This window comes from Rhineura floridana, chromosome 3 (genome assembly GCF_030035675.1).
Source record: "Rhineura floridana isolate rRhiFlo1 chromosome 3, rRhiFlo1.hap2, whole genome shotgun sequence".
NCBI lineage: Eukaryota > Metazoa > Chordata > Lepidosauria > Squamata > Rhineuridae > Rhineura > Rhineura floridana.
The window spans coordinates 126,118,413-126,143,969 of NC_084482.1; the positions used below are offsets into that span (position 1 = coordinate 126,118,413).

The window sequence follows — 25,557 nt, forward strand, 5'->3', positions numbered from 1 at the left end:
CTTCCAGACGTTTTGGGTTACAACTTCCATCAGTCCCAGTCAGCACGGTCAATGGGCAGGGATGATGGGAGTTGTAGTCTAAAAAATGTGGAGGGCACCAGGTTGAGGGAGGCTGGAACACACTTAGCTGAACCTAGCAAGTTGACCTTGGAACAGCACCATTCTGAGGCATTTACATTCCCACTCAGGTTGAGCAAAACTCGCTTCCATGTGCAAAACCTAAAAGAGAGCCGGCTTATTAGTTTCTTCTAGACTGCTGGTGTGGCACACAAGGCTCACTCAAATATATGTGGACCTGGGGGATAGTAAACATTTCTACAGACAAATCAACAGTGTGATGTGGCTGCAAAAAAGGCAAATGCTATATTAGGCTGCATTAACAGAAGTATAGTTTCCAAATCGCATGAAGTACTAGTTCCCCTCTATTCAGCACTGGTTAGGCCTCATCTTGAGTGCTGCGTCCAGTTCTGGTCTCTGCACTTCAAGAAGGATGCAGACAAACTGGAACAGGTTCAAAGGAGGGCAACAAGGATGATCAGAGGACTGGAAACAAAGCCCTTTGAGAAGAGATTGAAAGAACTGGGCATGTTTAGCCTGGAGAAGAGAAGACTGAGGGGAGATATGATAGCACTCTTCAAGTACATGAAAGGTGGTCACATAGAGGAGGGCTGGGATCTCTTCTCGATCGTCCCAGAGTGCAGGACACGGAATAATGGGCTCAAGTTGCAGGAAGCCAGATTTTGACTGGACATCAGGAAAAACTTCCTGTTAGAGCCATACGACAATGGAATCAATTACCTAGGCGGTAGTGGGTTCTCCGACACTGGAGACATTCAAGAGGCAGCTGGACAGCCATCTGCTGGGAATGCTTTGATTTGGATTCCTGCACTGAGCAGGGGGTTAGACTTGATGACCTTATAGGCCCCTTCCAACTCTACTTTTCTATCCTTTCTGGACCTGTTTGCAAGGCCGCTGTCTATCGGACAGTAGTAGACACATTTCTCCATGAAGAGGCAGCAATCTCATGACATTCGTACTGGGCGGGCACCAAGCATGAGGGGGCCCTCGGGCACCAACCCCTCCATGTAGCTAGCGTAGGCTTAAATAGGCTCAGGCATCCCGCCTCCCACATTGTTACATCAGTGCATTAGCACACTGTGTGCACGCGCATTTGCATATGTTGATGTAGCAACGGGAGAGGTGGGGTGGCCAGGCCTATTTAAGCCCAAGCTGGCTGCGTGGGGGGGGGGGGAGGTTCTAGGAGGGTATAGCTCCCACTCTGTGAGCCATGCCAATGTCGGGTCCCGGGGTGTGATTTGCAATGCATGTCAACCCCTTATCCCAGGCTGCAAATCATGCCCCATGACCAGACGCTGGTGCGGATCGTGGAGCTCCACCCTCTCCGTCCCAGCCTACAGATTTACTGGCCACCCGCGGGTGCTGCACCTGCATTCCCAGATGGGGATGGGGAGTTCAGGCAGGCAAAGACAAACCTCACACCGGCCAGGATGGGTAGCAAGTGACGTTCCATTGCTGACCTAGGACAACAGGGCTCCTAGAAACCGAAAACCACAAGGAGAACCCCATTCGGTAGGCATATCAACAGAGGAAGCAAGAATCCTGGCTCACTACAAGAATGAAATATTCCCTTATTCTTAAGGCCTTGTATAGGCAGGCATTTATACAAGCCATTAACTTGTACCTTGTTGAGCTACACAGTCTGACATATATTTCTGTCATGGACAAAGTAGCCGGAATAAAAAATACATCCTCTTTCTCTCTCCCTTCCCCACGCTCCAAATAGTCATGAAGTCATTAACAGGAGCTGGGGGAGGGGATGGCACAAACATTATTGGAAATCATATAACTTGTGCTAAGGAAAATGAACTGGAAGATCTTATTTGGCTTGAAGGCAGACTACTCTCTGGAGAACAATGACCCAGGAAGAACCATGTTACTGAAAATCCAATATACCGAGATTACAGCTTTTCATTACAGCAAATGCTGGGCTCCAAGGGCAGCCAGGTGCTGCCAGTTTGCCTCCATTCTGGTTCTCATAGTATTCCTATCACCAGGGCATCTATTCCTTGGGTAAGAGAAACTGAACCACTTTACAGTTGGCTGAAGTAAGAGGATTTGATTGCCACAGGGAGCTAAAACCAGCTTGATAAATTGGTCTGGTTCCTGTGCACTTCAATTGTTGGATGCTCCATATAATAGGCATTGTGGTAACTATGTTAACGTATGCAAGTCAGTGTCTTACACTTAGGAGCAGGGATGTAACCTTCCTAATGCGTTTTTACCATCTATGAGGAGGAATTCTATATATCTGCAAGTGAAGGCAGCAAATCACTACTACCACCACCCTCCAATAATTTGCTACCTCAAATGAAAGGAAACTTCTAGGAGAGCTGTTATTTTTCTGGTATTCACTGGGCCCCTCCTTGCCTGACCAGTGAAGTTAATGGTGAGATGAGAGAACACACGTAGTTAAATGCTTGGGACATGGAGAAACCTGGGGCCTGAGCATTCGTATGCAAATCAGTTTGTAACAACTTTGACTCAGAGGTTGCATTTGCACTTAATGGTAAGTCAGGGTTCCTGACTTAAGAAACAATATTACACACACAGCGTGAGCGCTCTCACTTTGCTCTTCCTTGGCACCAATGGGTAGCCAGGAAGCAGATTGCTAGTGTTGCATCCAGTTTGTGGCTCGGTTGGGTGAAATAAGTCACAATCCAGGGTTGGGACTTAACACTAAGCTATCTCCTTCCTGGTGTGATTACCCACTCGTGCTGGGGGGAGGAGAGAAGCAGGAGCAGTCAGATTACATGCACCAGCATAATACGTGTGCACAGCCAAGGATGCTGGCTTGCCGTGACATGTGAATGCAGCCCAAGTGTGCTCTTATGTCCCTTACAACTGTCGACAATGGCATCTATGGGATGTGTGTGGTTCTGTGCAATTGCTTTTCCAGAATTTAGCTGACCGACTAACTACAAGTTGGAACTCAAAACAGCCAGAAGACAGCTTCCTTTTTTTAAAAACAAAGAGTATCTATTATTTTTATCCCACTGCATTTATTTGAACATGGAAACCATTTCTTATCACTCAAACCTACAAAGCTAGAACTAGATCTATTTAGATGTAACAGTAACAGCCATCCCATCTCTCCTGTGGTGTCACCACCACCACCATCATCATACTTCCTCTTTCAGTCTTCACTAGAAAGTCTCATCCCTTGTCTCAGTCTATTTCACATTAATAAGGAAAAGAAAATAACACTGATAGACCACCACCAACAAAAGACCCAGCAGCCGAAGCATAACAATAAATTTTACACATTGACATCACATTTCCATTTCTAATTCTGTTTGGTCTATGACCATATTAAACAATACAATACAATACATTTCTAATTTTGAATAGTGACCCTCTGTTTATTTTAATCTGTTGTAATGGGAGCTGATGTTTCAAAAATCTCTTTGCTTAATTTTGTCTATGCCACCATTTGCCTTTGGTCTAAGACGTGTGGGAAACCTGTGGCCTCCAGTTGTTGCTGAACTACAACTCCCATCATCCCTAGCCATTGACCATGCTTGCTGGAGCTGATAAGAGTTGTAGTCCAGCAACATCTGGAGGGCCACCACATATTCCCTGTATCTGGTCTAAGACATGGATCATCAACATGGCAGCCATGGGCAGTATCCAACTAATGTAGTCCCATCAGCGCAAGGATTTCCACTTGTGCAAATAGCCTTTTTCCCCTTTTCTTCCCCCGCACCCCTCCTAATCTGCTCCAGAGGGTTGGCAGAACCCCTTAAACAAGTATGGGAGGGAAGTCCCATTGTGCGAGCTGATGGGACATATTAGTTAACTACTGCCCTCTGTCCCTGCAGAGGTACTCAGGGTCTAATCCCCCTGCTCCTTCCCGCCTCCCCGAAATTCAGCTCGAAAGAAATCTTCAACTGTAGCCAATAGATGGCTTCAAGAGGGAAGCAGCAGCAGCAGTTGGGAAGGAACACAGTGAGAACCTTTCAGTAGAGTGCAGCAGCATGCTCACATTCACATTAAACCATAGTTTGTTTCTAACCATGGTTTAGTGTGACATGTGAACTAGGTGAGAGACTAACTTTAAAAAAAAAAATCTCCCAACTAGTGTTGCAACTCAAACCTTGTGTTCATTTAAGTTTCCACGCAAACTCAGTGTACCCAGTAAGACTGCAGAGGGATCTTCAACTGGATCCCAAGGAGTGACATTTCTAGCTCAACTTGTCACAGTCTGTGAAGTTCACTGAGCAGTAAATGTACCCTAAAGACCATCTTTCCTTGGTGCAGAACGTGCATTTGCCATGCCAGATGATACAATGTTGAATCATGACAACTGGATCATGAAGATATAAGGTTTTCAATTTCACAAGCACACCAAATCATTTCTAGCATACACACTGGCATCGAGGCAGTGAACGGTGAACTCTTAAAATTGTGCTGGCTAGCTACAAACTCCCTTTGCTAGTTACATGTCCAGCTTTCCAGATCAACTGGTACTTCAAGTTTCGTACACCCAAAGACATTTTTCCCACGCCCACAGCACCAGGATGTGCAGTTAGGTCTCCTGGATCTTGGCATAGCAGCTTGCCTTTCTGTTGTGAGGAAGTATGCTGTAATTTTGGTTCCTTCTGTTCTAATCATTAAAATACAAAGGCCTTCCACAGTGACACCTTCCTCCGGCATTCAGAAGCAACAACTGCGAGAGGATTATGGTGGCACCATCTCAGCTGGACATTTGTATGCCAGAACCCCACTGCGACTCAGCCTATTGGCTTACTGAGTCATGCGCGAATGCTCCAATAAGGGCAAACCAGCATGTTCTCCTTCATTCAACTCAGAGGTATGCACATTCCAAAGCTAAAGAAAAAGAAGAAAAGACAACCACATCTCTCCTGCATGCAGACAAGGGGAAAACATCAGGTACTTGTCAAGGCACCAAATAAGCCGATGAAAGAGAAATTGGTTCCAACTGTAAATTTGGCTCTCTTATAGTTTTGGGATACTTCATTCCTTTCTGGCAACTCAACAAATGCCTTTGTGGAAAAGCAGAACTTTTTAGAATGACCACATCCAGGGCCATTAAAACTGAGTTTCTCTCTTTACAGTATGAAACAGAGATGGGAGGGCAATTGGCACAAGTCTTGCTCTGCTGGCAGGTAATGGAGACTGCTGTGTTTTACCTGATGGTTAAGTATGAAGCTCCTTACTAACAAAATGGTACACAGCAAAGATTTGTCAAAGGACACGTGAAAAAACTAGGAGAACAATGCCTGGTGCCAGAGGCTAGACACCCATGTTAACTTCGCATTTCTATTTGATACGTAATATTTCAATGCACTGCACCTTTCCCAGCAGGCTGTTCAACTGTTGCTAATTCATCTCTTTTGCCACTCCAACCCCAAGCACTTACGTGGTAGTTTTAACAAAGGAAAAAGGAAAGACCATTCCCCAGCTGCTAAGCTAGTTCCATCCCCTTCCATTGCATGGGGATGGATTTCTTGCTTGTTATTTCTTGAGAGCAACCTGTAGCTGATCTATGAGAATGATAACACTGGGTTGTCCCAAAGATAGGATGAGTCCCAATAGGCAGCAGTGCAAAATAATGCACTGCACAGGTTCTGAGGGGTAGATATGAGCAGCTTCCTGCTTTCATCTGTAATCAGCAAGCAATGGAATACCTCCTTTCTTCCAAGAAAGGGAGAGCTGTCCTGTTGATTACTGGGCCAGCTTCCTAAATGAGGAGAACATAAAAGGAGGTATTTTTCCCACCTCCCACTGAAACCTTCATTCATCGCTGAACAGCTGAGCATGTCAGTCATGCTCCAAGCTCCACCAACCTGCACATGGCTAAATGGCCCAAGAGGTAAGGAGTCACACTTTAATACAGAATGGCTGGCTTGCTCACATGCAAACACGTCTAAAGGATTCAGAGGTTCTGCTGGAATATCAAAGCTGCCACGCCCTCTCTCGTGTGTGGCTCCAACCACCTGCAATGGCTATAACCCCACAGCCCATCTCCACTGCAGGCTACAAGAGAGCCCTCCCCTGCAGGGTGCACATAATGCTGCTAGCTGCCTTGGTCTTACATGTGTTGGTAGCTTTGTTGTTGTTGTTATATGTGCAATTTTTATCTGATCTGCAAGAAGATTAACAACATCTTATTTCCCTACAGAAAGCTATGACACAGTTTATGTACTTACTTGAAGTGTAAGTCCTTGAAGGTAAAATGAGTCTCTACAATGCCTGTGGTCTTCACTCTGGTTCGCAGCACATCTTGCTGGGTTGGAATGTAATCCACTCTGGCTATCCTCTCCAAATCATTCAGGTAGCTGCAGGGAGAAAGAGGTGGTACTGATAAGACAAACAGCTCAGAATAGGTTTCAAACTGTTTTAGAATGCAGACAGCCAATGTGATACCCTCAAAATATTGTTGGACTTTCAACTCCCATCATCCCTGACCATTAGCCATGCTGGCTGGGGCTGATGTCCAACAACCAATCATGTTGGCTACCCTGCTTTGGAAGACTAAGGCCACAAGAAAAGGCAGCAGTGGCTTTTGGGGGGGGCAACATGTGCACACTCTCACATGCCACCTATATTTGTCAGGGGCTGGGCTGGGGGATGGGATGCCAGAACGATTTCCCCTTCTTTCATGCCATCAGATGCCATGTACATATATTTGCCAGCCATCTTGGAATTAAGCAGGTTGTGACCTGATCTATGGTGGGTCGCAACAGCAGCACTAAACCATACAAATATATGGTAAAAAGTTAAGATATGGGTCTCCTGAATGAAAGTTGAAGACTGCTAGTTTAGACCAATGTTTGTTAAGCAAGGAACAAAGGCATCCTTCTTGCCTGGGGCATCAATGAATGTGGAAGGACACAAACATATCTTAAGGGAAACAAGCCTGTAAACACAAGCCACCTGTACACATATGTCCAATGATGTTTCTAGCTTGAGAGGGAGTAGTCACAAAAGATCAGGTTAGTTTAGAAGGGAGAAGTGATTTCATAATGTTTGACAAAAGTCAGTTGAATGGGCAGTCTGGTCCTATGCATGTTCACTTGTAAACAAGCCCCATTGTGTTCAGCGGGGGGGGGGGATTACTTCCATGTAAACAAGGTGAGGATTAAAGCCTTGTTCCCCAAATGCAAGGTGGCTGATTGTGCCAGCATCATGCACTTTTGTCTTTCTGTGTTGGGGCTATGAAGTGCCCGGCTCTTAACAGATATCCTTCTGAGAGATGCGCTCAGGTCTGTATCCCGCTCCCCCTCCATCGTCATTTTAAGTTAATCACAGCTGCACAGTTACATTAATACAATGCTGCTCTCAGGAAAGTATTCATCACTATGGCAACAAACCAGAGACAGAGAGAGTGCTTGCGCAGAAACAATTTATGGCTGCACGCCATTTATAGTCAAAACACAAAACCCTCCTTCCTGGAAGGAAGAGGGAGGTCTTTGGGGAGAAGGGAGGGGACAATCTGCAGTGCTGCTTGAGGCAGAAATCATCAGGACACAAGACAAGCCCTGTTTTAGATGCCAGAAAGCCCTTCGCTGCTTTGGTCAGATTTCTTCCTTTCCCTTGCAGAGAAGTAGGGAGAAACGGCAGGGCCACAGAACAGAACTCAGAATATCCCTTAGAGTCAACTATGCCCATGAATGTGCAGCGACTAAATGAGTCGCCAAAAGAATGGCATGGCATGGCATCCTTCCAAAAGGCAAGATTTAATTCCTTCAGTCTAGACCCCCACACACACAAGCGCAATAGTGTGAGGACTGCACATATATCCTAGCAGGAATGGTCAAACAGAGCTACAACATGTGCACATGGAATGCATCCTTTGGGAAAGGCCCTCCACTAAACCTGGGGTAGCTAGCTGGCCTTCCCTTAAGTTGTCAGCCAGCTTCTCAGACAACAACCACTGTACCTGGCTGCCATCCTTCTTCCCAGCAAGGCCTACCATGCAAATGTCCCTAAGATTAAGAGGGGGTGGCATGCAAGGAGATTTAAATCATGCTCTGAATTAACAAGAGGAAAACCAGACCCATTTAAATAAAGTCAAGTTTCCCACTGATGCTCTTCATATATTTCCTAAACAGGAAGTAAGGAACCTGTGGTGGCCCCTCCAGATATTGTGAGACTCCAACTCCCACCAGCTCATACAGCATAGCCAATGGCCAGGGATGATGGGAGTTGTAGTCCAGTAACATCTGAAGAGCCACCACATGTTCCCCATCCCTGTCCTAAACAATGCTGCAACTCTGACAACTGAACCATGTTAATTTACAACTAAATATTATTTAAACAGTTTCTTTATTCTTACAGTCAGGACTTGCATCTATTTGTTGCACTGTGTATGCTTTGCACACTCCTTTTTTTGAACCTATAGAAACAATTTCTTTAAAATATTCACATAGACTGTATTTCATATGACAGTTTGTGAGGTTAAGTGTGAGAATATGGAAACCCATGCACTGGTCAATTTTGCCTCTTCTTCAGTGTGGTTCCTTTCTGCCCAACTCTGCCTCGGCCCAGCCCTATTCTCACAAAAACAAGATGTCCCTGACTAAAAGGTTGAGGCACCATCAGTGGGATCATTACAGGACAGACTAGAGCAGGTTATTTATTATTTATTTATTTATTTATTATCTTTATTTATACCCCACCCTTTTTCCAGTGGAACTCAGGGCGGCTTACAACAACATAAATACATAGGATTAAAACATTCAAAATTCTACATTAAAATAAGATTAAACCATTAGCACGATTAAAACATTTAACATCCACTTAAAATAAATAAAACCAATTAAAATAGTGCAATTAAGCAATAGACAATGCAGCAACCTCTCAACGAACTGTCCTAACCACCTTTTATTCTAAAAGCCTGTTGGAATAAAAAAGTCTCTGCCTGCCAACGGAAGGACGATAAAGAGGCCATCCTTGCCTCCTTAGGAAGGGAATTCCAAAGCCTAGGGGCAGCCACCAAAAAGGCCCTCTCTCGCATCCCCACCAATCGTGCTTGTTATTTTAACTAGGTAAAAATAAAATGCCTATGTTTGAGAGGTAGGCTGCAAACATTCATATTTGAGAAATTATCACATTGTTTGTTCATCCATGTAGGCAAAGCTCCTTTAACTCAAAGTATCTAGTAGAGGGTATCAGCCCTACAGTTAATCTCTAAACTAACAGGCTTATATTCAGATTATTTAATGTTAACAAAACAGAAGCCTAAGTGTTTAAGATCTTTTTTGTTTGTCTGTTTCTTTTAAAAAAATCAATTTAAAGGGGAAAAAATCTTAGCTAAATTTTTAGAACTTCCCCCCTTCAATTTGCTCAAAGAAGGCTCACAACATAATTAGAAATATTTACAACATTTTTACCCACTCTTCATCTACTTTAGAAGGGAGGGATCACAGGAGGACAAAGCTGTATCTTGGTCAGGCTGATCAAGTGACATTCATTTCCTCTGCAGATCCTATATTTGCGTCCTCGTCTTTCCAGCAGAAAGCCACCAAGTGAAGGGATTACACAGCTAGCTAACAATGGCAAGATGATTCAGTACTTCCTGAAAGCCTGGCAAAGGCACAGAAGCCCTGCCTGCGGAGATGGGATACAGTATTTTTACATCCCAAGCATGAAGGCAGTAGGCGCTACTATAACCTATCAATTACAGCAGCTATTGCACAGATACACAAAAATCCACATCACATCATAGAAAATCATTACTGTGAATAAGAGGAGTCAAGAATAGGGAAGTGGGAGGCTGTGATAGTTTCAGGAAAATTGCTGCTGTCATGTCCTGTCATGGTTTTTCTGTGACAGGTACTCAACCAGGAGACTGGGATGGTCAATTGCTGCCACTGCAGGGGCTATCTTTATTGCCTCTCTTTCGGAAAACCTGCCATTCAGTCAGTGATTATTAGTGCCTTAAAGTTCCTTCCTCAGGATTAACCCTACATACTTCAAGGATGCTTCTCTTGTCCAGCTTTCTCACACCACCCAACACCAAACTGTATAGGAAGCTGCAAGCTGCTGAGAAAGGCATATTTTTATCTGGAAAAATGGACAAACTGCTTTGATAAACTAATCAAAGAATCCCTAAGTGGTGTACAGAAAAAGTGCTCTATGTTAAACAAGATCATGTGTAAAGGATAAGAAGAAGCCATCAAAAGAATTTAAGGACTGCCCCCCTTTCTCAAGTCTACGGAAGGTAATTAGTGATTGGATCGACTGGTAATGGTCCCTTTGTGCAGAATACGGCAGCTAATCATAAGCTGATGGGAAAGGCAACAGGCTTTGATGTAAGAATGGAACTTAGCTGTTTTTATTAAGGAAAATCAGCTTTGTGAGGGGTGATTTGAGGTGGAGCAGAAACTGATCCACTCTCTGCCCTCCAAAAAATCCTCAGGGTTCCAGATGTGTATTTACCCTTCCAAACATAACTGTTAGAAGAGGAAGAGGCTTGACTAAAGAAGCTGAGGTGCAAAAGCATTAAACAGAAGAAGGGTTAAAACCCTGTCTCCAACTTGCCTCTTCTCCAGATTACTCCTCTTGAAGCAATTTTCCCCCTTATGGAAGTGACTATTGTATGTTTCACATGTATACTGCAGGTACCACCCTTTATGTCTACCAAATCAGCCCGTCTGACTACATACACTGGAGATTTACTTTGAAAAGATAAGCTCAATGTCTTTGATTGCTGTTGAGTATAACTTACCATGTACATGCTTTTGATCGGGAGCAGCTGGACAAGTGTACTCCTCATACAGTAGGGCCTCACTTTTCAGCGTTCTGCTAATACAGCGGTTTTCAATTAGAGTAAGGCCCCACTCATACGGTGCTTGTTCCGCTTTTACCGTGTTTTTCAGGCGTTGGGCGCCATTTTATTTATGGAGTTCCGCTTTTAGGCAGGGGTCTGGAACGTAACCCGCCGTATGAGTGGGGCCCTACTGTATACAATCAATATAGACCCAACGGACTGTAACAACTATCCTGTAACAACAAGCATCCTGGTCAAGAAGATACCATCAGTCCTGTGCTAAGAGTTTTTTAGAAGTGCCATAAGGTCTCCTGGGCAGAAGATGACTGAAGGCCAGCAGCTGGAGGAAGCTGGAAAGACTCTGTGGGCAAGAGGCCAAACGCCAGGACTCCTGGGTTCCACTGACACAGGCGAAGTTCCTTTGGATTTCTTCCTGTGCATCACTAATTAAAGTGATGAACCTACGGTCCTTTGCCCTATCCAAGCTGAGGAAATGTAATCTGGTGCTCAGAGCTTTCTCCAGAGAAATTGTCTACCCAGAAGATTATCTCTTCCCCCAGGTCTACTCTAGCAGTCCTTGATGGCCATTCACTACGGCATTTCTAGAAGGTGGTAAACCATCAGGAAGGGAAAAGTCTAGATTGTAGAATCTATTATGGGAGACTCAGTCCAACAAAGCAGAGTTCTTTCCTGTCTTAAGTAAGAAATGGATGCTCACCGGGAACAAGTTGTGAAAGTCTACTGAAGAAGAGAGAGAGGATGTTGATGCTACTAGCACCCACATTTATTTATGTATTGGCTACTGTAAATTGTATTGTTTTATTGATGTATTTTGAAGTATTTTGATGTATTGACGTATTTTTATATTTGTGGTTTTTTTGTAAGCCGCTTTGAGGGCCTTTTGGCTGAAAGGCGGGGTAGAAATAAACAACAATAATAATAACTATCACCTGATCACAAGTATCTCCTTTCTGGTGAAGGTGATTGTGACATTCTTGGACACTGATTACTTGAATCCATGCCAGTCTGGGTTCAAACCTGTGTGTCAGAACCAAATCAGCCTTGGTTGCCCTTGAAGATGACCTGTATAGAGAGGTCAGGGCAATTGCAATCCTGCTTCTTCTGCTCAATTTTTCAGTGGCTTTTGATTCCCCTGACCATGGTATTCTTCTGGACTGACTCTGCAGGACAGGTATTGGTGGCACTGTGTTGTGCTAATTCCATTCCTAGCTGAAGGGTCATGTCCAGAAAGCAGCACTGCAAGAGTGCTCTTAGGCCCCCTGGTGTTCATGCTATAGGGCACCACAGAGCACTGTGCTTTCCCCAGCGCTATATGACATCTATATGAAGCCACTGGGAGTGGTCATTAGGAGTTTGGGGGCAATGTCGACAATACTCTGATGATACTGAACTCTTTCTCCATTAAATCTGAGTCAAGAGAGGCTGTACAAGTCCTGGACTGGTGTCCAGATATAGTGGTGGACTGGATGAGGCCCAACAAATGGAGCTTGAATCTTGGAAAGATGGAGGCCTTGTGGATGGGTGGTTCTTGTGACTGGGAGGTAAGTCAATTGCTTGTTCTGGACAGAGCTGCACTCCCTCTGAAGGAGCAGGTCTGTAGTTCGGGTGTACTCCTTGATCCAGCACTGTCACTAGAGGTCCAAGTGACCTCTGTAGCTAGGAGTGCTTTCTACCACCTTTGGCTGGTACCCCAGTTGTGACTGTTCCTGGACTGCAATAGTTTGACCACGGTGGTCAATGCATTGGTAACATCAAGACTTGATTACTCTTAATGCACTTTATGTGGGGCTACCCTTGTATCTGGTTCAGAAGCTGCAGCTAGCACCAAACGCAATGTCCAGACTGCTCACAAGAGTAGGCTACTGGCAACATGTAAAAGCTGCACTGTTTGTCAATTTGCTACTGGGTCAGGTTCAAGGTACTTTAAGGACCGTCTGATTCCTTACACTCCACCTCAATCACGATTAAGATGTTGCTTAAAAACAGTGTTTAGACAAGCCTTTGAAAGGTGATTTTTTAAAACCAAACAGTATTTATGGATGCTTTATTGATATTGTCATTTTGGTATAGTATACACTGCCTTTTTAAAAAATAATTAATTAAATAGTATTGTCCATATGAAATTAAGTATGGAAAATCTCCTTCCTGATGTGCAGAGAAATTGAATGAAAAATGGCTAAATTTCAACAGTTAAAATTTTTGGCTGAAGGAATGATTTTTCCTACATGTCCCTTTCTTTACAGACATAAAACACATCTTAAAGTTATTTTTGGTGCTGGGGCTGAAAGAAAGTGTGTGGGCTTGAAGTTTAAGTAGTAAGCAAGCGCAATGTACAAGACTGTGGAATGTGTTTAGTCCCTGTATGTTGCAGAAGTTAAGGCAAAAACAAAGGCAGGTGTGACTTTGTAATTTGTAAGGGCCTTAACTCTTCTTTCTGAAACCAAAGATTTCTTCTGGTTGTAGAAGATATACAGTTACTACACTAAAATGGATTCAAAATTTTTAGGTTTTTACTGCCTTTCGTTATTGCTGTTTATTGAGCACAAACAGTTATATCTATCTACATTGAATAATCTTCTCCAATCATAGATGTAATGCTTTGCTCAGCATGTAAAGACTCTGGATGTCTGTAGTGCTCTGCAGTGTGCTGTCAGAGTTGACCCTTCTCAGCAGGATCATTGTTGCACTCTTCAGCAAGTCTTCTGCATACACAGCAACCCACTGACCTTACATTCTTTTCTTGTAACCACCACCTATCAAATGTCCACAAGCTTTCATCTTTCACATGAAATGCCTTTTCCCCATCTTGAAAACTCTGGCAGTTGTGGACAGATTAAAAGCCAGGAACTTTTCTAAAGAAAACATCATCACCACCACTACATTAGAAGGATCTGACTGACACATGCTGGCATCCTATCTACTGACAGTATGCATTACCATGTAGTTAGGCTGCTTGATTGGATTATTACAAACATGAATCTTTTAAGCAAATTACAGCCATGCTACATCAGGGAATTTGCAATGGTGTAATCTAGCAAGATCTGCACTACATGAAGAGATGAGGAATTTCTTTCAGATATGGAGGCTCAAAAGAAAAAAACATGGCCAACATCCTGGGAGCAACCACAGCACCTTTATTATATGATGCTTCAGCCAGGAGGCCATTGACAGATCACCAACACCTATTCCACAAACATTCCTATAGAACAGGGGGTTCCTATGACTCATAGTTAGGCTTTTATTAGTCTTTAAAGCTTCAGTTCAAAGGCTAAAGAGTAGAAGGTTATTGATCCAGCAGCTTGGATTAACGGGAAGAAAGCAAGAACAGATCCTAATGGCTGTGGATTCTGCACAGTAAACCAGTATCTTCCACAAACACAGACAAATCTGAAGGGTTGATTTAGTGGGGAATCATGTCAGATTTATTTTGATCCAAAGTAGTCTGGCTTAGGGATCTAGGATGTTTGCATATGCCGTAGGTGTTTGTGCACAAACCATGAGAAGATCAACTGCAGTAAATATGACAGATTCCAGTGCCTTCCGCATCCTCAAGTCTTTTTCTTCCTTCCTTATTATGCCAGAACAAGCAATCAAGCAATGCAAGTACAAGTGCTGCAGAGCCAGAGGATGATTTGCAGATGTGCACTTTGAACTTACTGCGTTTTCTGTGAAAATTCCAAGGCAGAAGTCTCAAAGCTATTGAAACATGCACGTATGCTTCATATCACAGATATAAGTCAGTCTGTCTAGCAAGGAGATAATGCTGGCAAGTTTATAAGGAACACAGGTTCCCTTAAGAAACACCATCTTGGGCAGGCTGAGCCACCCAGCAATCCCAGTTCAAATTTATTAAGAAGCCCCTCTATGTGGAAGTTATTGTTACAGAACAGCAGACAAGAGTACATGAAATTAGACTAAAATTATGCACTGAAAATGCTGAATTCTGTTACCAGAAAATCCAAACAGGATGTCAGTGGGGACTATGGGAATAAACATGAATTTGATTAGCATGATTTATCCAGGTGACAAATAGAGCCAATACCGTGAAAGAAACAGGAGAAGGGGACTCGTGCCATGCAGTACAGAGGAAGACAGTTACTTGACTACAAGTGTGGGGCAGAACATTTATTAGAGATCATCTTAAGGTTTTAAAACCATAAAGGGGATTCTTGGCTGGATTCTGAGTCCTTTGATTCCCAGCATGGCCAAACATTTCATGGCTCTTTTTGTTTAGATGAAGACTAGCAGAGCATCTGAACATGTTGATCACAAAAGGTTAGTGCTGTGTTTTAATTTATTATATCCTTATTGTAGTGCTGTATTTTCAATTTGATATTTTTATCCTGCGAGCCAAGCATTTTGGAGACGATGGCACATAAATATCCTTTATTTCAATAAATAGAAGAATCTTTACCGGGATAGCAAAAGCCTGAAAAAACATGTCAATTATGCTGTTGGCTCCAGAGGTAGAGCCATGTTCTCAGCTACAGAGTAAGCTCTTATCCGTGAAAGCGCATGCCACAATAAATTTGCTCTCAAGACACCATGGCTCTCTGTCAACAATAAGATCAATGAAGCTTTGTTGATTAACTACTAGGATTTAATTCGGTAGACATATGCCTGGAGGGAGGTGATGCAGTTTTTTTTCACCCACTCAGCCAATATAACTCAAGTCAGAAAATTCACTGGGCTGGGTTCATTTCCAAACCCCTTTTAACTGAAAAATCTGAATGCATCATACACATTAACTCATCTGTTATTTGACTGCTGGAAATGCTTTCAGTTCATATTGCAAAAACAGGAAGCAACAGCCACAGGCAGGGCAAGAATTGTATTAACCAGCCTTTCCCCACCTTTGGGTCCCCAGATGTTGCTGGACTACAGCTCCCATCAGCCCCAGCCAGCATGGCCAATTGTCAGGAATTATGGGAACTGTAGTCCAGCAACATCTGGGGACCCAAAGGTGGGGAAAGGAAGGTATCAGCTCTTCAGCTAATGTACCCTTGCGTGGCCATGTGTACATTCTCATTCTCACTTTCTCTCTCTCACACACACGTCCCCCCCAAAAAATGTGGGACTACATTCCAGTGAGGATTATCAGCTTGGCTGGCTCAGAAGCAATAAAGAGGGGTTGGTAAATAACACTTCACAAGTGGATTAGAAATGAGAAATACTTCATAAGTAAGGCTATGAAGCACAAATCTCCACTCTATCAAAGAGTCAACAGGGCTATTTCCATGCAAACACAGTTTCCCAATGCTCTGCAAACCATAAACATGAATTAAACCAGATATGCATTATTACACAGCATTCAGCAATGGGTGACAGGGGACTTGAATGCTCCGACTGAGCATCTCTGAATAGCTCTTTGAAACAGAAATAAAAATTTGCTAGTTTGGATTCAGAGAGTTTTCATGGACCCCAGCAACTATAATGGATCCACCGCCTGCTGCCCACAGTTAGATCCTCAACACAGTCATGCTAAGAGGAAGGAGAAATGGCACTAGTCTTTGGACAAGGACCTGTCCTTGATTGATTGTGAAGCTCTGCAAGGCACAATGTATACCAACAGCACTGCTTCATAAGGGATATGAAAAGAGGCACGTCTTTACCATGACCTTTGACACCTGAGACATGCCTTTTTAGGACCCACCCTATTTGGGGATGTTAGGTTTTAGGTTGTTTTTAAATAGTTTTTAATGTTGTATTTTTAAATGGCTGTAACTTGTCCTGGGACCTTTGGGTGAAGGGTAGGCAATAGATGATGATGGTGATGATGATATTACCAATTACCCTACTTAAAAATATCCTAAGTGCTTTATGTAGGATTGTGTAAAAGTCAAGGAAAGGGGGGGGGGGAGAGACAGCAAGTTCATGCCCCAAAGCTCACACTGCAAGTGAAGACAGCACAGAAGAGAAAAAGGGCAGGAAGGACAGAAAGGGGTAACAGGGGTATAGTTTTTTAGAACTGTTATTTATCTTTGTTAAGGTACAGGTAGACTGAGCGACAGCCCACTCTTCCATTGATCAATAACAATGCCAATTCACTCAACCATGGAGGATCAAAAGTTAGAGAGTAGATCACATCCAGAAGGAATAGGATAATGTCAAACTGGCAGGGGGAGGGGAGAAAAGAGAGGCCTATAATGCCAGAAACGTGTCCCTTTTTAGCATATTCATCCAAACAGCAGCATAAGGAAAGGGAGTGGGGGAATTTTCAGAATTCTGAAAAATTCAGTGTATTGTGATTTAATGGGAATGCCTCCTTTTCCCACCGAAGCTGCCCAGTGTACCCAGTGATCCAGTAAGACATCCCAATTGATAGACTACAGTAACTTCTCTAGTCCTGCTGGGGGGGAAGGGGAGTTCCCAGAAACTTACACTCAAAAATCTCTCTCAAAAGGGGCACAAAACAGCTGCAAAATGCTGCAGCACAGCACCCTGCACATGACAGAGTGGGGTGGAGTTATAAGCTTTTCGTTTTGCCACACTTCCCCCCTCCAATCTATTTAGTGAACATGATCTGTCAGCTGACATTTCCAAATATGACTTACAGATGATTCTTGTACAACCAAATCTCACTGAAAATGGCCAAGAATCAAGTGATTCTTTTCCAATTATTTTTAGGTTCTTCAGAAATCTCAGCTAGCAGATACAGCATCTCTAAGCTCCATGGAATCCAGAATGAAGCAAAGGGAAAAAATCTGGACGACAACAAATAAACCACATAGCAACCAGTGAAGTCTGTACTAATAAGCTCCCAAGCTTTTGTTAGTGAACAAACCCTCTGCTTTTTCCTCAGTTTTCAGTATTTGCAATTACAAATCACAGCTAAACAAAAGCAGAGGGAGGAGGAAAACCCCTCCATTTTACATGCATGTGTGCATTTTCACTTTACATGCATGCATGTACCCTTGAGAGCTTGCCTTCTTATGCCCAAGTGGTCTTCTGGAATCAGCACACTTATTTTCTTCAAATCAGATGCACAAGGAAAAACTGCCACAGCTTTCTGTGGGGCTGTTGGGACTGATGTGGTCTACTTTTCTCTTAAGAGGGGCACAAAGCTCCAGAATTTGTTCTAACTTACCTAACAAGATAAGTTTCTGAGTGGGGCGGGGGGGGAGAGAAGAGAGTATGGAAGGATTCTCTGAAAAGGCAGCTCACTCTGTACTGCTAGAGGGACAACACATGTTCAGGATATACTTTGTATGATGTTATGAGTCATTTCAGGAAACTAGGAGGTAGGTAGCCATAGACAACCTCAAAGCCTGCTTCATCTGGACTGCTGGGTCAGACCCAAGGCCCATCTAGTCCAGCATCCTGTCCTCACAGCAGCCAACCAGATGCCTTTGGGAAACCCACAATCAGGACACGTGCAAAACAGCACTCTCCCCACTTGGGCTCTCCAGCCACTGGTATTTTGAGGTATACCACGTTTGATCCTGGGGGTAGAGCACAGCCATATCCTCCATGAATTTACCTAATAACCTTTTTGAGCCATGCAAATTGGTGACCATTACAGTATCTTGTAGTAGCAAAGATTATTATTCTTTATTTGCATTTTTTAAAAATTAAAGTCATATTAATGTTACTTGGAAGCTGTCTGGGAACCAGTTCTATCCTGAAAGGTGGGATATTAACTTTAATATTAAAATTAATAATCAACACCCAAGCTATGATAACATGCCTGCTTTAGGAAAGACCAGCTGCTGTGGCGGTATCCAGCTATTATACCCCTTCTCTCTCCCTCCCTCCCTGCCTCTTCCCCTGCCCCTTACCCTGTTCTACAGGGGAAGCTAACACAACACGCCACTTCACTATATTCCAACCACTGTTTTTACAGCTTTCCTTCCAAACTAGGAAAATACAAACAATCTCCCAGAACCACAACTTCTCTGCAGTGACCCAATGCAGGAACTCTCTGAAATGCACTCACAACAAAAGAAGGAAAATGCAGTTCCTACTTATCTCAGTGAAAGCTTATATAAGATTTCTACATGCACATGTTGTTGCCTTGAACTTGTTGTTTCCATGGTGGATGGACCAATACCACAGGAGCTGAAGTCATCACTTTACTAGCATCGTCCAAACAAGACTCCTGGATATGATAGCTTAATAAAATGAATAATCCTTTGGAATGCAGTGGGATCATCTGTGCATTTATCACAACCTATGTTTGTAGATTTTAGTATTTCAAAAATTGTAACAACTAGGATATTAACAAATGCTCCAACCTCAAAACTCTGGAGGTCAACCAAAGATGCTCAAGGGTCAAATTACTGATCTGGGGTATGACAGAATGGTTTGCAACAGTTGTTTGGAAATGTTAACTAGTGGGCAGAATTTTAAAGTGAGGAAAGTTTTGTGTCCTCTCCTCCCCACCCAAGCAGCACTGTTCCTGTGCCTTTAACACATGAGTGGTTAACCTTCATCCCTTGGGGTGTTGCATGACTACATCTCCCATAATCTCTGGCCATTAGCTAGGCTGACTGTGGCTGATGGGAGTTGTAGTCCAATGTCATCTGGGAGGCCCACCCCAGTTTAAACAGATATTTAAGTAAGGGAAGTCTTTCCCATCATTTTCTCCCTATGCTCCAAAAAACTTTACCTGCTAATTTTTCTTAACCTTTGGCTATTATTAAGGGCACAAAAGGAGAATGAGTAAAAGGTTGGCAACACAACAATATTAACTTGTGCAATAAACAGCTCATTCTGAGGGGGGCTGAGTTCATTATGAAAAACTCTCCCCTCCAAAAAAAAAAAAAAGCTAAGAACTCCCCAAGTTCACTCTTAGTGAATTTTAAATTTCTATTTTATGGCTATTGCTTCATCTAATGAATGGTTCCAAACGCTGTGCTCTGCCACTCCTAGGCAAAATAGCTAAAAGTATTTACATAGGAAAGAGTGGGAAGCCAGCAATATGATGGACACCAAATAATCCTTTCAGGCACTATATTCAAAAAGTCTTTGAAAAGGAAGCCTGTTTTAAGGCACAAGGTGCTTTTATTGCTATAGCTTTGTTAATTATTTTCACACTGATTCAATTATATTTTAATATAGCGTTTTAGGGGGGTTTCTTGTATTTGTGCATGTTAAGGTTTTAAAATAGTGTTATCTTATTGTAATGTTATGCTTATATTGTTATTTAAGCCATTTCTATACCGCTTTATATTTTTGGGGGTGAAATTACAAAGTGATTTACCATCTAGATTAAAGCATCAAACACATCACAAAATATTAAAACAAAATGTTACAGATAAAGCTTAAATATAAAAGATATATTCAGAGCAGGATAATTAACAGAAAAATAAAGTATGCTCTTAAACATAAACATTACAGATAAAAATGAAATGCAAAAATACAACAAACTCCACAAAACAGCACTGTTAGTAATTAAAAACAACTGAGATAGAAGCTGCATCCCCCCACACACAATAACCTCTCCCAAATAGGTCCTTAGCTGTCCTACACAACCAAGCCTCACTCTGATTCATCCCCAGCCAACCAGTTGTTAAGGAGCAAATGCTTGCTCTGCAAACATACCTAGCACCATCAAGCATAATTTCTAACTCATAAGAAGCTGCCTTATACCGAGTCAGAACATTGGTCCCTCTAGCTCAGTATTAGCTACACTGACTGGCAGTGGCTCTCCAGAGTTTCAGGCGGGACTCCCTCCCAGGACATGCTGTTGGGGACTGAACCTGGGACCTTCTGCATGCAAGGCGGATGCTTCCCCACTGAGCTAGGGCCCTTCCCCAAACTCATTCACCCACTTAACTCTACGACAATGTATTTTCATATAAACAGCAACATACCCACTCCCTCCCCATCTCTTACCTAGGAAGGACCATTCTCTATACTGGTTTAGTCTTTCACACTGAGTGGTACTAAACAAGTTTGAAACACACCACAAAAATGACAACCCCGACTCTCACACAAAACACAATCCCAACTACCACCCAATAATACAACAACACTCACTTTCTCCTCCCAGATAATATGTTCAACAGTACAAAATTAAAGGGGGTGGTGCCATCATGGAGACCCCGAAAAATGTGCACTGCTACCTTGGGTGAACTCTCTCTGGAAAGGCAGCTTATAAATAATTATGTAGATAAAGCAGACAAAATGAAAAACCCATGACCCTTCCCTGAGCTTTGCATACAAACCTTCACATATGCAATGGACTCAGTTTCCAAGCAACCATAAACAGCTGTTTGAGAGCTGGGAAACTGATTTTGGAGGGCCAAGCTACACATCCCATGAGAGAATCTGGATCCACACCATTCTTAGAAATGACTGCACTGCATGGCTGAAAAAGGCCCCAAAGAGGCACACAAAATATGGAAACTTCTGCAGATTGTAAGAGCAAGAACGGGTGCCCTTTCTTAAGTATATTACCATGACTTTCAGGGCTGTGGAGTCAGAGCCGGAGTCGTGGATTCAGAGTCAGAAGCAATTTTGGGTGGAGTCGGAGTCGGTAGAAATGTACTGACTCCGACTTCGACTCCTTCATAAATGGCAAATGTATATTAACTAGTAATAACAAATTTACTGTAGTAAAATGGTAGCACAAGGCATTTCATCACCACCACGTGAATCCAGAGCTTGGAAAAGTTACTTTTTTGAACTACAACTCCCACGAACCCATTTCCTGGGGCTGATGGGAGTTGTAGTTTAAAAAAGTAACTTTTCCAAGCTCTGGATTCACGTGGTGGTGATGAAATGCCTTGTGCTACCATTTTACTACAGTAAATTTGTTATTACTAGTTAATATACATTTGCCATTTATGAAGGAGTCGGAGTCGGACAGTAGAAAAATAGAGGAGTCTGAGTCGAAGGTCTGGCGTACCGACTCCACAGCCCTGATGACTGCTAACTGAGGAAGTAAACTGGAAAGAGGATCGCCATATATTGGCACACTTCCTGGGCTTGCCCACACATTCAAACCGCCTGGGTAATGTGTACAGAAAGAGCTTTAAAAAGATTTCAATGCTTTGATAGAGCTGCCCAAACCATTACACGCCTGGATCCACTTCTTCCAAGTCTACGAAAGCAGACAAAATAATTTAGTCAGGATATTAAGAGAAGCAGCAAAGACACTCGCCACCACAATAAAGCTCTCACAGGAAACTGCTACAATTGCATAGCTCTAAGCTGTGAAACAGATGGTAGCTCGGCTCACACAATGTACAAAATACATCCTTTTAACCCTGTATGAACACATGCAACACTTGTGGCTACACACAACTCGAATGTATTTACTACCAGAAGGACTATCTCTGGGGAGAGAAAGCCAAATGTTACTTTCTTTGACTTGTGGAGTGGAGTGAAAGAGAAACCAGGACAACTAAAACAAGTAACATGGGAATTTCCATAATAAGTCAGAGCATTGGTCCTACATTCTTGAAAAATCTTGCTGAGCTATACGGAGAGAGGAGGGCAATGTCCCCCAATTTTCTTATCCCTGGCAGAAGTACTCGTGATTTGTGAACCGCAAGTTGACCTTTTGTTTGGTTTTCCTGCACGTAACTGTTGTTACTACGTGTACTGTCAGGCAGCAGGTGCTAACATAAAAATCCCACACCCCTTCAAACCCAGCTCCACTAATTAATTTTATTTTAATTTTCATAATAATTGAAATACTGCAACTTTTAATTATAAATAAAATATTGGGATTATAAAAACAATCAAAGTGCATTATTCTAAAAAAATATTCAAATTTTACTTATTTTATGCCATAGATGTTTTTGGAACACCCCCCCCCGAGATCTTCATACGTCCCCCCTGGGGAGGTGCACCTCACTGATTGCAAAACACTGCTGTAGGCCACATCAGGATATTAAAACCCCTCTTGCCATCGTATACTTTATTAAAATACCCTGCAAAGAAAATCCATGCATTTTTTCCTAGTGCTATCTTTTCTTTGCATCATTTGAATAGTTTTGTGTAAGACATTTCATATTCATTTTACTTCTATTTCACTTTAAAAATGTCATGTCTCTTCAGAAGATGAGAAATGATGAGTGAATCAGTACACTGCAGTAATTATCAAACACATCATGCAATCTCTTTAACCAAAACACCCAACACTGTTAATGACACCATCTCTCCACTCAGAGGTCCTTTAAAAAAAGGACCCTGAAAGCAATTCAATTATACACTGACAGTTTGAATAATTAAGATGCTGCAAACAAAGTGAACATTAAGAAATCCATGCCTTTCTCTTCTCCCTCAAAAAGCTGAAAAACAAAATATCAAACATTTTAAAATACTATTTTGAAAAGAATCCTGTAAGAAATTTCTCCAAAAATTTGTTCTAGTTAGATTTGGATGACATTTTGGCTCTCGCTCTCTCTCTTTACACCCAGGCTATACCACACTGGTAAACCAGGTTGAAGGATTTGCCCAAGGGGGACGACACAGAGCCCTTGAAGAATCTTGGTGGCTGCATTTTGCTCAATTAAGGGTTGTACGTGCCTCCATTTTGAATGAAAGTCTTAGGTAGAGAAGCGGAAGAGGATGGGAATGTCATGTTGTATGTTTAGAACTTTTTATACACATCAGTGCAGCTTTGTTTCACTTCACAATGTGAATGAGAGAAAAGAGACCTTGGGGAGAAGAACCACAGGCATATGGAGAGTTTGAAAGCCATAATTCTGTTGAAAGAAAGAATGAAATTTGCTTCGGGAGAAAAAAGGACAATTTTCTTCAAGCTCATAATGACAGGCTACTTTGCACAAGCAGGGTACCATCCAAGATCAGCAGTATGTCATAAAAGCCTTGCCTAAATTCTCTCACTGATAAGTCTATACATTTAAAGCACTATTGTATCAGTTTAAACAGTTTGCACTGTTTCCTATCTAGGAGGAAAAGGATTACAAAGTGATCCTAAAACTCAAAGATTACTTGGCAGTTGCCAAATGTAACCCTAATACCCTAAATCCTAGTATTGGTGTTGTTATATGCCTTCAAGTCGATTACAACCTATGGCGACCCTATGAATCTTTTTGGATATATTCATAGGGTTTTCATGGTAAGAGGTATTCAGGGGTGGTTTACCATTGTATAGTATACCCCCCCCCAAAAAGCCACTACCACCTACAGCAAGCCAAGTCAGTTTTGAGGCTAATTCAGTTTAAACCAGGGATGGGAAACCTGTAACCCTTTAGTTGTTGCTGGACTACAACTTCCATAATCCCTGCCCACTGGCCAAGCTGGAGGCTGATGAGAGTCAAGAGCAGAAAGCCAGCAGTTCTCCACCTTTGGTTTAATGGAAATAGGACCTGGTCCTTTAAAAGAAGCTACGTTGAGATGGGTAACCAAATGAGGTCACTTCCAATTGGCAAGAAACCAAGTGGCAGAGTACAAGAAACCACAATAGATAACACTTCTTTAATTTGAGAAGCCCCTAAATCAAACGTTTGGGTAGTCAAACTGTGAAGAGCAACAAAGAAGCCCCACTTGTGGCAGAGTAACTACGGAAGTAAATGTGCAGATGTCACAATTGAAGGAGGACATTTTATATCACAGTACAGAAAAAGAGCCTCTAGTTTCAGCCACCCATCCTAACCTGCCCCGATCTATAGGATGGCAGAGACAACACAGGCCAAACTTACAGGATTCTTGTAAGGATCAATGAAATAATATATGTAAATGATCTTGAGCACTTGGAACAGGGCTGGACCTCATGACGCATTGAGCTGAACACAGCCCACGAGCTCTGTACTGTGGCTGCCAGATGCTTCGTTTTCCCCGGCTGCCAGTAATTGAGATCAGTCCCTTCATCTTTGAAGGGCTGCTTTTTACTTGAAGCTTTGCATTCAAGTACAGATGCCCAATTACAAAAAACAAGCAGACGTCATCAGTTAGGAAGGACAAACATACATAGAGTTGCAGCTTTCCCTTTTAAAATCCATGCAAGTTAGTGCCCAATTTCTCTCCAGTTGCCACTCATGAGAAGAAAATGACAAGGATTAACTTGTAGATGCATGGACTCCTCATTACTAATACTTGTGTTTTGCACCCCGGTATCTGTTTCTGAGTAGAAACAAAATAAAATCTTGTAGGAAGTAGCTTTAAATTCACTGAAGTGTGTCTGCCTTTTAAAATCATCCAGGTAGTGAGGTCCATGGGTCATCGCTTCCCAAGGTCCAGCATTTCTCTCATAAAATCGGACTGCTAGAAAGGTACTGTGTATTTCTTTCTAAGCTTTCACAGGCCCCATCTGCACTAAAAATCTAAGGCAGTATCATTACACTTTAACCAGTCATGGCTTCCCTCAAAGAATGATGGGAAGTGTAGTTTATTAAGGGTGCTTAGAGGAGAGCTCTATTTCCCTATTTCTAGGAAGAGGGATTGACTCCAGGAATCGTAGCTCTGTGAGGGGGCTGGCCCCCTCTGAGATGCACACCTTAATGTGGTAAGGAGGTTTGAGAGTACTGAAGAAGCTGGGAGCAATGCCGTCAAAAGTCTAGACCAAGAGTCTAGACTCCTAGCAGGGGCACCCAAGGCGGAATGGTCAAAGCTGAGACACCAGACTAAGATGCATCCAAACTCAGAGAAAGGCAATGGTAAACCACCTCTAAATACCTCTTACCACGAAAACCCTATGAACAGAGTATCCAAAATGCAACACGAGATAGTGCTGGAAGATGAGACCCTCAGGTCAGAAGGCACTCACCGAGCTACTGGGGAAGAACAAAGGACAAGGACGAGTA

At 42.7% G+C, this 25,557-nt stretch overlaps 1 protein-coding gene across 2 annotated transcripts in view; it reads right to left on the reverse strand.

The window, feature by feature from the left end:
* GNAI2 (G protein subunit alpha i2) overlaps window positions 1–25,557 on the reverse strand; it is a 157,462-nt gene that overhangs the window by 17,615 nt on the left and 114,290 nt on the right. For both annotated transcript variants that reach the window (XM_061617804.1, XM_061617805.1), the window contains exon 5: window positions 6,252–6,380. In XM_061617804.1, the coding sequence (XP_061473788.1) occupies window positions 6,252–6,380 (129 nt within the window). The remainder of the gene's footprint in view (window positions 1–6,251; window positions 6,381–25,557) is intronic.